The sequence below is a fragment of the Corvus hawaiiensis genome, chromosome 4 (assembly GCF_020740725.1).
Source record: "Corvus hawaiiensis isolate bCorHaw1 chromosome 4, bCorHaw1.pri.cur, whole genome shotgun sequence".
In the NCBI taxonomy this organism is placed as follows: Eukaryota; Metazoa; Chordata; class Aves; order Passeriformes; family Corvidae; genus Corvus; species Corvus hawaiiensis.
The window spans coordinates 28642869-28656287 of record NC_063216.1 but is presented as its reverse complement, the minus strand read 5'-3'; the positions used below and the strand labels follow the sequence as shown (position 1 = coordinate 28656287).

Sequence of the window (13419 nt, the reverse complement as noted above, 5' to 3'; positions counted from 1 at the left end):
GGTGCCCGGCCCCGGGAAGCTCATCCCTCCGTCCGGCGCTGCGGAACAACTCCGCTCCCCCCGCCCCGGCGGCGCTGCCCCTTTAAGAGAGGAGCGGTGACGTCACCCTGTTCCCCCTCCCGCGCGGGCAGTGGGCGGGGCGCGCGGTGCCGTGCGCAGGCGCGGAGGGAGGGCCGGGCCGGGCCCGGCGTCGCCATGGGCTCCTGAGGCCTCCGCGTCCCCGCGCCGGTGCCGGCGCCGCCCGCGGGGCAGCGGGGCAGGGCTCGACCCGACCCCTCCTCGCCCCACCGGGCTGGGCCGCGCCCGCCCACCCGCTGCATGGTAAGACGTGGCGGGGGCGGCTGCGGGCGCGCGGGCCGGGCCGGGCCGGAGGGGCCGCGCTGGCGCGGGGGTGGCTCGTTGAGGCGCCCACGAACTCACCTTGCGCCTCGCGCCGGCCCGATGTGGTCGCGATTCCCGCTCCCCCCCAGTTCCTCCTCCCGTTCCCCGGCGTGGCCCGCGCTACTATGCCCGTCCGCCCTCAGCCCTCCGCCCCGTTCCCTCCCGGTGTGCGCTCCCTTCTCCTCAGGGCTGACCCCACCATTCCCCCTCCGCGCACATTCCTCCCGCATGGCCTCCATACCTACACACACACACACCGCCCCCAGCCCCGCGTCTACCCACAGCCTCGCCCCCACCTTTGGTGCAGCCCACCCAATTCCTTCTTCTCCCTCCCACCCCGCAGCCCGTCCTTGCTGCAGCTGTCCCGCTCTCCTTGTGCACACACACGCACCAGCACAGCCCCCGCGTTCCCCGGCGCTGTCGCGCTCCTTGGTGGCGCTGGGTGGGTGTCACTGTCTGCACGGGTGTGTCTGGCCCTGGGTGGGCTGGGAGCTCAGTAGACTGCAATAACGTGGTGGGCAGCAGGTTTGTGTTTGCTGGGCTTCCTGTGGCTCAGACGAGGTGAACTGACGGACACCTCGTGCATGTGCTGGTGTGGTAGGTTTGTGAGGAGGCTGTTACTGTGCCTATGTTCTCTTGCTTTGTAGTTCAGTTGTGGTGGGTCTTGTTTGGATGTTCATGGTGTCTCGAAATCTCAATTGCTCTGTGAGGGCTAAATTCAGCCTTGGCAGCTGCAGCGTATAATGGAAGGAAGGCTTTGGTAGAACGTGTGCGTGACTGAGTTCTGATGAATTGTGGAAAGGGACTAGAGTGATTTCAGGGACAGCTCTATGAAAGCTGCCTAGAACACTGAAGCTGTCAAGAGTGGGTGGAGGAGGAGGAGTGGGAAATCTAGAGGAAATAGTGAAGATGGTTCCTGCTTACAGAAAGTTTGAAATTGTTCTTGCCCTGTAAGGAGCTTGAACAGGAGTAATTATTGAAGGCACAAAGACAGGTTTCCCGGGAGAGAACACTGTTTACCTCTGTTAAAGATAAAATTAGAAGACACTGATCAATAATAGAGCAAAGGCTAATAGGATGAATAGAAATGGCTTTCCTATCCTGCAAGGAAAAGAAAACAATCGATGAAAATGTAATAGAGCATACATCCCACTAACGAAGACTTGGCTCATTTAATACAGCAGTTAACTGTGCCTTGGAACTTGTATTGCTGGATGTTACCCTTTGGTCTAAGAGTTTAGCAGCCTCCCTAAAAGGGAACACAGATTTTTCTAGAAATGTTCATGTTATTCAGGTTTCTAATACTAAAGGTTTGTATTTGTGTGATACTGTTGGGGAAAAAAATAAGCTCTCATGCTTTTAGGATGTTGACTAAATACTAAACAATAAGGTTTTAGAGAGAGCTTTTCTTATAGTGAAGGTACGCCAGAAAGGCCTTCTTCTGACTTTTTCTGCACCATTGTCCCCAAGAAAATGGGCTTCAAAGCTGCTCTGGCTTAGAGGAGCAGGTTTTTAGGTCCTTAATACCATCATTATTATGGTTGTGCTGTAAACCTTAAGCAGCAGGTGGGTGCCTCTGCATGTGGAGCAGGAGTGATTTGGTCTTGCTGTAAAATGATTGGGAAGCTTTACTATTGAAGTCAGCGTTTCTGACCAGCTCGGTGGTGTGGGCAGATGTTTTTCTTTGTATTCTACTCAGGTCTCAGAGCACTTGAACGAGTTGTGTTTTGGAGATGTGGGGCAAAGGCATGAGCACCTCCCAACCACTGGGCATCTTTTGGACTTTAGTTTGTCTGTCTCCTTGGGACACGTGGCAGTCAGAAGGGGAAGGTTCTTAGATAAACTGGTCAGAAAATGAGTTCAGTGTGACTGGCTGATTTGGCATAATGAAAGCATTCTGAGCTGTCTGGTCTCTAAGCATTTGACAGAACCCGGCTAGAAATCTGCCTTGTTCTCTGTCAGCTTCTTTGCCTGTTTGCTGGTAGCAGGCTGGGAGGTGAGCTTTTGCTAATTGTGGGATTAGGGTTCTTTTCTTCTCATGGATAAAGGAAGGGTGGGTGGGGTTTTTTTCTAGCACTAAATAACTTTTAAAACACCTCCTCCCCCCTCAAAAAAGGTAGCTCCTTTTTCTACCCAGTTCTACTGCTGAATTAACTGAAACATCTAATAATCATGTTTTGACATAAGATGACAACCTTTTAATTTCCACGTGAGGAGCTTATGCTTCATTCCTTCTCCCTTCCTGTTGTGGTTTCATTTTTAATTGGCTTATGTTTGCATTGAGGGAGATAAACTGTTACCTGCTCCTTCTAGCAGAAGGGCCTGTTTCATTTTCCAGCAGCTCAAAGGGTATCTTTGAGCTCTTGCAGCAATGTCTGGTGGAAACAGTGAATTCCTCAGGAGATGTTTGTTGTTTGGTCCTAGCTGCTTCAGGAGCCCAGTGTTGTATTGAATGAAGGTTGAAGTAAAACACGAAGTTTCAAATCAGACTTTTTGATTCTGAAGAGCCACTGCTATTACTTGTTTTCTCAGTGTGTGCAGCCTAAACTTGAGGAAACCAGGGAAAGCAGCAGTGAATGTACGGGTTGGTCTGTCTACGATATGAAGAAGATAGCACAGCCTCAGAGAGAAATTGCATTTAACCTTTGTACAGTAGAGCTTTTCTAGTACACGCCTGCTGCTGGCTGCCCGTGTAACAAAGCAGCTGTGTGTTATTGAACGGCCCTGGCTGGGGGCAGAAGCTCTTCTCTGCTTTAGAGTTTGTGATTGATTGTGCTTGCTGAGGCCCTGGAAATTTGAGGTGCTGTAGAGAATAGCACTGGGTTGGAGTTTTGTGTGCTGACTTGCCCAGCCGTTCGCTTGGAGCGCTGTGTCTGTTGTGTGCTCTTCTCACTTCTTCCCAGACTCATTGGGGTTTGCTTTCTTGTGGTGGAAGAGCGGTTTCCTGTCAGGACCTCACACCCTACCAGAATACTTGGGACTCTGAAAGCAGTTTGACACTGTGATAAGATGGATTGAAACACTTAGCTGAAACAACTGTAAAATATTACAGTCCTTGAACTGAAAACACACTTATAGTAAGGGGTTTGGGGGTGTTTATTTTCTTTTTTTTTTTCCTTTCTTTTTTCTCCCTCATTTTTGTCTATTTTTCTTTTTTGGTTTGTTGGGTTTTTTTTTTTCCCTTTTATGGACTACTTTTGGGGAGAACAACTGGGCTTGTTTTCAGAGCAGCAATTCTCCAGGACAGTTTTGGAAGTGAAATTCTGCCAGCTAAAGCAGTGAGTTGCAGGCATCCTCTAGGAGTCTCACCTCAGAGTCTCCCTCTTCTAAGAAGAGGCAGGAGCTGGAGTACTCGCTCATAGCCAGGTTTTCTCTCTTTAAAAATCAGGTCAGCCTCCATGGGGTTTTTGTTCCTGATGGTGTAAGTATAACATGTCTGGGAAGGCAACAGAGCAAGCTGTGTCCAGGGAAAATGCAGTGTATAGGCAAGCTGCTCAGGAACTGTGCTGTATCTGGGTTTGACGAGGTCTTTTATAGCCCCTGAGGGGCATAATTCACAGGAAACCTGAAAAGGGAAATAACTGACGTTCTACCTGCAGTATTAACCCATACAGTAGCTGGATATTTGTCTCCCCACGCACAAGTCTGTCTCTGTGTTGAAAGGATGGGAATGTTGCTGTTACTATCTTACAGTCACAGTGCCTGGGAATCTGATGATACTGAAAGTATCAGCTATTTGAGGATGTTGTATAATGAAGAGTGACCAAGAGCATAGAGAGTTGGTTTCACAGCCTCACATTTTTTGTGTCTAGCCCCAAAATGTCCATCTCTGCTTGGGTATTTTGTACGTGTGGCCCCCGATCAATTTGCTAATAAGAAATGGTCCCTCTGATTCAGCAAAGAAAATGACTGCAACATGTTATGTAGTGCAGCAGTGAGGCTTCAAGAAGGAGATGAGATGAAATAATGCCTTAAAAGCTGACCTTGCCGATCCAGTGTTCCCTCCTCAGGCTGCAGAACATGACATGGATGCTATTGGAGGCTGCTGAGCTGATTGCTTGGGAGCCTGCAGCTGCCTGGTTGTCTCCAACACAGATACAGCCTAGGCAGCAGTAATGTAGCTGTGCGTCTGTCCAGGTTACTTGAAATGAACACGGACAAGTCTGTCACCTTAGAAGGCGGGTTAGAAGTGAGTGAATTTATATTCATGGCTCACCACATCCTGTCTCGTCCTTGCCAGTTTTGCTAGGAAAGACTGGTTAGTGGTGGGTGAAGCTATTTGCAGCTAATTGTCCCACCAGCTGGGAGTGCATTCTCTCCTCCTCCAAACTCTCCTGACTTACAGACTTCCTCCCCCCCCCCCCCCCCCCCATGACTTTGTGATGGCACTGATTTTACAAGAGTCTTAAGCCAAAAGTCATTCATATAAATTCCCTTTCAGGCAACTTCATGCAACCAGGTAATTTAGTGTCACGATGTCTGGAAATACTGGGTTTAAGTTTTTTCCTTTTTTTAAGGCTACACCCTCTCAGGCTGATGCTTGGTGTGGTTTTTTTTTCTGTATAGAGAAAATGCATTGCTGCTAATGGCTTTTGGGATAGTGACTCCCATGAGTCCAGGAATACAGAGAAATATAAAGGTCCTAATTCTGCTTTCCAAAGCTTTTGCCTCTGTAGGATTTAAATTTTTCTTGATGAAGTAGCAAGGCAGGAGATGAGTGTGGAGGGGCTAGTGTTAGATAGGAGCAATGAAATTAGAAGTTCGTGGTTTTGGGGAATTAAGAAGGATGTTTGTGTCTTATGTCCAGAGGTTAAAAAAAAAAAAAAAGAAAAAAAAGAAGAAGAACAAGGCACAAACAAAACCAAACCAATCACTTGTTATTGTAGCAATAACAGAATGGCTTTATAGTGAGTGTGGCCTTGGGTGCTTTGTGGAGAATCACTGATTTTACTTCTGCAGTGCTTATCACTGCTGCATGTCTGCATCAGAGAATGATTGCTAGGGAAGTCAGATGTGCCACTGCCCTCATAGGCACCACTGCACAGTTGCCTAGACCTGTGATAAGATGTCTGGGTTCTTTCAGCTCATTTACTTGCTAAGTCGAAGTATGGATCTGATCTGGTAGATTCTATATGTCATGTTCTGCGTGGAAAAGTATACTCTAGTGTATTAGAAAAACTTTGTGCGTGACTGCCACAAGTTCAATACTTTTCCATGCTGCTGTAGAGTTTGAGTTCTGATTCTTCTTAAAGAAACTGTATACACTGTGGTAACTTTAAAACTGTTGTCTACCCTGTCTTGGCACTTGGAGGTGGGAAACAATGAATGCAAGTGGTAGTGGAATAAGTTCTGATTTGACTTTGTTCTTGAGAGTTTGGAAAATGCAGTGCAAACATCCTCTGTCATGTGGGACACAACTGTTTACAACACATCCTTTTTTCTTCTTGCCTCTTTCCCCTCTGCAGAATATCTATAGTCTTTCTGTGTTTCTCCCCTGGGAGCAGAGGGCTTGCCTGGTTTGTGTGGAGTGGGGCTGTTGGGAGTATGGGAAAGGGACACAGTGCTTGGCCCAAGTGTGTTTGATCCTGTTCTCAAAGGAGCGGTTGGAAGGTTGGGGAACATCCCTTCTCCTCCTCTCCCTCCCCCTTTCTCTCTTTTTCCTGTCCCCTTCCAAAAAGGGACTGGATGTTGACCTATCACAATGTGGGTCAGTCCACAAAAAAAAAAAAAAAGAGGTGGAGGAGGAGGATGGGGGGAGTGGGGGGAGGAGGGCTGTGCGAATACAGTGAGACAACAGAAATTAATAGAGCAGAAAAAAACTCTGGAAAGAAGAGTGCATGGCTCAGGGTAAAAGGGTTTTGTTGTTGATTCTGAGTTTTTTAATGGATGCATGGGGAGGGGAAGCTTCTCTTGGGATGACTATGGGCTAGCAAAATGGGTGGGGGCCATGTGAGCTGGAAGTGGAGAAGATTTTTGTGGTATTTTCTGATTTTAACTTCCCTAAAATGAGAAAAGTGGGGATGTGACCTTGCTGAAGGTGAAATTGTTTGTGTGTACATTGCGGTCTTGTGTGTATGTAGGCATTGGATCATCTCTTGAATGTGACTTAGTGGGTGTGTACCTTGCCCTGTGGTTTGGTCTTCTTTAGGTGCCTGATTTCTCTGCCTTCTGCTTCTGAGCTAATGGCTCCCTGCTCCACTCTTGCTGATGCTACTGGTCTTCTGCCCCAGTGACACTTTTCTCTTGTTTCACTGACTGTACCAACAACTGTGAAATTGTGACTGGGCCATCTCCTCAGACTGCTCACTCCTCACAGGAAATAACATTGAGGAGAACTGCATTTGGATCTGCATTTGTTGTGCAGGCAGACAAGTGCATTAAGCTGACATGGAGTGCAGTAACTGTAGATGCAAGCAGTGCGTGTGCTTGTAAGTCTGGTGAGTGCTTGTCTTGTGACTGAGCGCAGCGTTGCTCATGTGTGTTCAGAGTTACCTATGTGTGCCTGTGTGTCAAGTGTGTGTTGTGGGGGGACTTTCACCAACTTGGAGTTAAGAAAGCTTTGCCCAGCATGAGCAGTAAAATGTAAATGAGCTGTACTGGTTAAAATTGCATGCCAGGTCACATACTTAACTCCGATTGTTTTGGGAGTGCTGCTGGAGAGCTTAAAAATGCACTGTTGGGACCTTTTCATGTCTCATAGCTCAGTAAACTAGATGCCACCCCAGAGAGCAAAAGCAGTTTAAGAAGTAATAAATGTAAAAGTGTTTAATTTTTCTTGGATTGCTATCACTGATTTCAGCTGTGCCGGTGACTCTCTTACTGTGTAGTGCTATTTTGTCCTATCTACCTGCTCCTTTTCCTCTCTTTTACCATTTCAGCTGGTGATGCCATCCCTTTGGGTGTTGAAAAGACCTTAAATTAATTATTTATCATATATACCTAGCATGATAGAGAGAGCTGGTCCCAGTTGGCAATTCTGGGCATTGTTATAATTAAAATAGTCTAAAATAAACCTTGAACCATTTTGTCCTGTGTTTTTGTATTCCTTGTAAGTCTAGGGCACATTGTCAAAAAACATTAAGCTGCTGCTTTCACTAATATAAAGGTCTTGCTTGTGTCCTAATAGATGCAGAAAGCTCAGGCTTTGATTTATCTACTGCATGGCACTTCTGTATTGGCCTTTTTGGATCCAGAATAAAGATAATTTAATGGAGAAACTCTTGGAGGCATAATAATTTGAGGGGAACGGAAAATGGTTTTGTGGTATTTTAACAAAGTTCAGTACGGTGGATATTTAAAGCAATGTAAGTGTGGATTAAGTTTTAAGGAAGAACACTTTCTTGTCTCGTAGCTCTCCAGGAGAACCTTGCAGCCAGGTTGTGTGTGTTTTTTTGGTTTGTGTCTTGAACAGCAGAAGGAGGCTTAGCTGTTAAGACTCTTTCATGGGATAGCTTTGTATATCGTTCTTTGCTCGCTCAGCAGTTTAGAAATTAAATACTTTCAGCCTCGGATGAGATGATCTATTTTAAAAACACAGATTGTATTTGCAGATGGGAGAGAACAGCTTCCGAGTCCTGTCGTGTGGGGCTCTTTTCCTATTGGCACTGGGGTAGGTCTTGCTCAGAGCAGGCAGACACCTCCTCCTTCATTAGATTGTGGTTGAATATGTGTTCAGATAAACCCCATGGTTTCTTCCCTCCTCTTACACCACTTTTGTTGCATCAGAAATGAGGTTTTCATATTTATGTTTGTTTATGTAGAAATAGCTCCTCCTTAGCGGTAACATTTTCCATGCCTTTATGCAAGCCAAAAATGAAGTTTTTTGTTTTCACTTTTGCCACATCCTGTCTGTTTTCTGTTCTGAGTTTATTTTCAGCAGAAGAAACTGCCATGTTAATGTTGGAGACAGAAGATCTCTGTTTCCAAAAGATACAGGACTGGCAATCTGCTTCTAATGGAGAATTAGTGTGCTGCTGTTTTTTCTGTGGATGCAGGCCATGTGGACACATTGCTGCTACTTCACATCTGTGTGGTGTCTCTAAGAGAACTGGTCCCCATGCCATTTGGAGCTTCCAAGGATCTTAGGAACAGTGTTTTGCATCTCCAGGTTTTTATCAGGATAGCTATCTTGGTAGTAATAGTACAGGCTTTGTTTTGTTTTCGCCACCTTGCATTGAGAGCACCCTCTAATACTTGTGAAGTGTTTCCAGAAGATGTGTAGATAAGTGTAAGAAGCACTAGGTTCGTGTTTAAGCTAATGCCCTGGTAGCACAAGGCCTTGTCTTGCTCTAACGTGCATAACTTGTAATGTCATCTGGGCAGGAACAGGTGACAGCTTGTAGGGGATGGGGGCTCTGCTGTCCATCTTGGGAAGTGGTTGTGTACAGACCTCACACAGACCTCAGCACTGCCAGAAACTCCTGTAGCCCATGTAGAAGAATCATACGAGCTCTAAACCAGGTTTCCTGTGGGTATCCTGGAATACACCTAACCTATGTCTGAAAGCCCTGTGTGTTTACCTGGATGTACTTTTATGTGTGCTTTGTTTCCAGTTCCCAAAGTTTAGTGCTTTTCCTGGCTTTCTGTACTGGTCCTGTTATATTGCAGGCTACCTCCGGGGGGAGCAAGGTAGTCACTTGGAGATGGGGAAAGCTCCAAGAGTGAAGTTTAGAAGTGTTGAAATATTTTCCTTTGATATATTTAGGAGAGCTCTCCAGAGAGGGAGAATAAGTGTGCAAGGAACTTTACTCTCCCTTGAACTGGAAGCAGTGAGGTGGAGATGAAAGAGGTGGGCAGAGAACACAGGATATGGCGGAAGATTAAGAAACGCTTCAAAATTTATTATGCATTAGATTGATTTGTATCACATTGGTAATTCAGGTTTCTAAATGTCCCTAATTTGACACACGGTAACGTCAAGCGCTTTCCTCATGGTTTGGTACCTTGCAGTGCTGGGAACTGTATAGACAGAGAACAAAAAGATGGTTGTCCCAGGGAGCTTAAAATGCGCAAGAAACAACAGAGAAATACAGCCAGCTGGGAGGAGCACCAGGAAAGAGATCCCAGCCAGGAGCCTGACTGGTGTCAGGTCGTTGCACAACTGAAGTAGCAAAGTAGTGGGGAAGATGGAGGTGAATAGGGAATAGCTTTGTGGCTGTTGGAAAGTACCTTTTTACCCAAGCATGAGAGGAAGCAGGAAGATGAGTTGTGGCACTGACTTGGGCTGTGATGAAGGTAGATGTCCAAGAAATAAGTGTCAAAACACATTCACAGTGTCAGGTAAGAGGGAAGCTGCTGATACCAAGGTACTGGATCCGTAGCTTCTCAAGGCAGTATTTCTGTTGTGACATGTTCCCTGGCACCACCTTTGCCGGGCTTGTGTCCTGTTGCACAGTGGGGAAGAGGCATCTCAGAAGCAAGGCCTGTTGAGAGGCTTGCCACAGCCCACCCTCATGGTGCTGTTTTTAACAAGGTAGAAGAGGAGCTAGCGGACTGAGCTGGTGGTAGTGGATGAGCTGAAATCCACTCTCCTGGTTAAGGCTCCAGTCATCTGTGCTGTTACCTGCTTCTTAAGTATAGACCAGAATTGCTCTTACAGATTCAGCTTCTTGCATACAGTAGTATTTCGTAACAGCTTTGTGCACTGCTTATACCTGTCGCTGTAGCTATGATGTGTGGGACTTGAGGAGATTAGAAGGGATAATTTGGAAGGTTTATGTTAATTTTGCAGATTTTGGAGTACAGCATTCCTTCATGTTTCACTAGCAAGGAGAATGAACTGCAAACTAATGCATAGAACCAATAAAAGGCATCAAGGAGATAAAAAGCTGTCTTCAGGGGTAACCCCAAAGATCAGGGGAGTGCTCAGGGGTGAGGTGGTTTGGGGTTTGGGTAGGCGATGTAGAGCCCTGTTTTGTAAGAGAGTTTGTGTATTTTCTTTCAGAACACAGTGGTGGAAAAAGGTATTAATTTCAGTGACTGTGAATTGAAGGGGATTAGATGAAGAATGATGCACAATCATGCAATTAATGGCTGTTGATTTGTAATCACAACGGGGCATTGTTAAGATTACATACACAACTTCAATTTATAAGTGACCTCGCTTCTGAATACATAACCCCTGTCATGACAAAATGCTTGTTGATCACATTTTGCTGTTTCCATTTATTTTAGAATGAGTGCAGAGACACAGAAGAATTCCCTTTTGGATCCTTGGTTCTGCTGATGTTAGGGATGCTGCATTTGGGTCTGTGCCATTGATGTGGTTTGATTGTCTGGAGTGCGGAGGTCCAGGTCCTGTTCCTCCTGGCACCTGTGGTCTGCTGTACAGATCCTCTCCCCCCATGAACTTTAGGAAGGGCTTAGCAGCTTCCTGTCTTGCATAGCTCCCAAAGTGCACTGGGATGTGCAGGACTGCAGCTGGCTGGACTTTATTTAGAGCTAGGTTAACCACAGGTGCATCTGCTCTGATTTCATTTTAGATGTGCCCTTTTTGAGCTTTGTGGAAGCACTCTCAGCGCTGTGCGTGTTCAGTTGCTTCAGAAGTTACTTGGGTAGAAATCCCTTTCTTCTCAAAGCAGTGAAAACCTTGCTGACTTGTGACATCTCCACCCAGCCTCCATCTCTCCAAATTTTTAGATACAGAACAGATAATGAAGAGTGTGTGTATGTGTATGCTTAGAAGCTCAAAACTTAAGTGATACTTCCTGTACTGATCAGGCCTGGAAAGGAATTATCCTACTGTACATGCAGTTATGGAAAGCTGTAACTTGGAGCAGGGATATTTTGGAAAAACAACAACTGGAAAGAACAAAGAAAAGCCAAGTTTGATGATTAATTTATAAAATAAAGCACAGCAGTTGTGCAACTCCGCCTGTAGTAAGATGATACATGCTTAAACAAATCTGGGTATTTCCCAGGATTTTCCTCTTTCCCCCATGGAAGAAAGCAAAAAGGAGGTGGAGTGTGACATAAGGTAACATCAGACTGCTGCACATCACTGATACAGGAGTGTGTTCTGGAAAAGCCTGTGCTAAAGGGGCCATTTGCACATCTTAGTGTGCATGTGGAAAGGACTTGCTACTGGCACTCTGCTTTTACTGGGTACCTGTTCCCTAGTTTGTGGTGTGTCTTCAGGTGAAGCAAGGCTGGGGCAGTTCCTCTGTGAATACACGTTCTCTTTCGTGTTCTGTAACAACCTGTCAGTAGATGACAGATGTGTCCTTCCCTGCTGCAGCTGTAAACTGTGGCAATGGATCATTGGCCTTTCTAAAGCCCTTTCCATCCACTGATCATAAAGGCCTGGGTAAGAGCTATGTCTTGGGCTTTTATAGAAGGGCTATTCCGAAAAATATTAGGAGGTTATCAGAAGGAGGCAGTATTATGCTGTTCCCTTTGATAGTCACATCAGAAGCAGCTCTTCTAATGGATACAACCAATGGCTGCCTGCTTGTGATCTTGGTTTAAGTGGATTATCTTCCTCCAATCCAGAGGTCACACTAGAGCCTGCTTATGACCAAATTGAAAATAATAGCTACTTTAGATCTTAGACCTTCAAGAATTTGTTCCATTGAAAGAAGATAGCTTTTTATCCAGGAAATGGCCAAGGGTCATGCTGCTTTGAAATCTTGCATATTCTTGTGTTCTGCATGTGTTTTTATGTGTCAGCTGGCTTTTAAAAGCCAATCAAGTTAAATTCACATCATGTAGAAAACAATGCAAAGTTAGTAAAATTAGTAACAGGCTGGCTAAATGTACCATGCCATACAAATTTTGGTAAAAGCATGGCTTTCACGCTATTCATGCTGTCAAAGGGAGAAGAGCTTTCAGTGCATGTCCTTCAATGAGAGTGCTTTGGGCTGAGTGTGGTTTTCAATGTGGCAGTAGGAGAGGTGGGGACTGCTCGCTGGAGGAATTAGGATATTCTTCCCCCTGCCCCCTTCCTGCACAGGGACACTGTGGCACATGTTCTTGTTGATGCTTGGCAGGCTAACCATGGCACTAGGACACAGCAGAATAGCCTGTACTCATGGAAAATAGAGCTGTTAACTTAGGTGTGCCTGTCACGTTCCAGTACGGATTATTTAGACACTTCCTTCTGATCTTTTTACAAGAGTGTGTAGTGATAGGACTAAGGGAAATGGCTTTAAACTGAGAGTAGGTTAATTAGATATTAGGAAGAAATTCTTTACTGTGAGAGAGGTGAGACATTGGCACAGGTTGCCCAGAGGAGTTAGGGATGCTCCATCCCTGGAAGTGTTCAGAAACAGGTTTGTTGGAGCTCTGAGCAACCTGGTCTAGTGGAAGGTGTCCCTGCCCGCAGCACAGAGCTCGGAGCTAGATGATCTTTAAGGTCCTTTCCAACCCAAACCATCCTGTGATTCTATGATCTCCAGTGAATGCTATATTCATCTTACGTATTTTTGTTGCAGAAGGGTGGTGATGATGGCAGTGGCCGGATTTCATGGTCTCTGGGAGGCTGTCAGAGGTTCCTGAGTACCATGTGATCTGTTATATCACGAGGGGTGGCAGTGGCAGGCTTACCCAGGTCCTGTTCATAAAACATGTGAGCAGCCTGGTGAAAGGCATGTGAGAGGTGCAAAGTTCTGTTACATTCCCAGCTCTTTTCAGGTGGGTTCAATTGCTTTGTGGTTCTCTTCCCTGACAGGTCTTGGCTCGTGGGCAGCTCTTGAGCAATCCCAACTGGAACGTCACACCGAAAGGCACCATGATAATGATGACTGATGTCACTGCAGCCCCCAGATTGGGGTCAGCTGCCACCACTCCAGCTGTGGCTCCTAACTTCTCCTGGATGCCAGAGGATGGCAGCCCCACGGCTGTGGAGCAGCCAATATTCCTCATGACCACTGCTGCTCAGGCTATCTCAGGTTTCTTTGTATGGACAGCTTTGCTCATCACCTGCCATCAGGTAAAACTCTGTCACTTGTACTTCTCATCCTTTCCTTTTCCCCACATGAAGGAACAGACCATTTCCACAGTGTGAATGGAGGGGAAGCACACTCTTTAAAACTAGCAGGT

At 46.1% G+C, this 13419-nt stretch overlaps 1 protein-coding gene across 3 annotated transcripts in view; it reads left to right on the top strand.

Moving 5' to 3' along the window:
• Positions 1 to 196: 196 nt before the first annotated feature.
• The window catches only part of TMEM184B (transmembrane protein 184B), a 30460-nt gene continuing 17237 nt past the window's right edge, over positions 197 to 13419 (top strand). The window contains exons 1-2 of one of the 3 annotated variants that reach the window (XM_048302252.1): positions 197 to 321; positions 13049 to 13309. In XM_048302252.1, the coding sequence (XP_048158209.1) occupies positions 319 to 321; positions 13049 to 13309 (264 nt within the window). In that variant the 5' untranslated portion in view covers positions 197 to 318. Of the gene's footprint in view, positions 322 to 6066; positions 6229 to 13048; positions 13310 to 13419 lie in introns of those variants that run through there. The other 2 variants (XM_048302250.1, XM_048302251.1) reach the window with 2 other exon arrangements.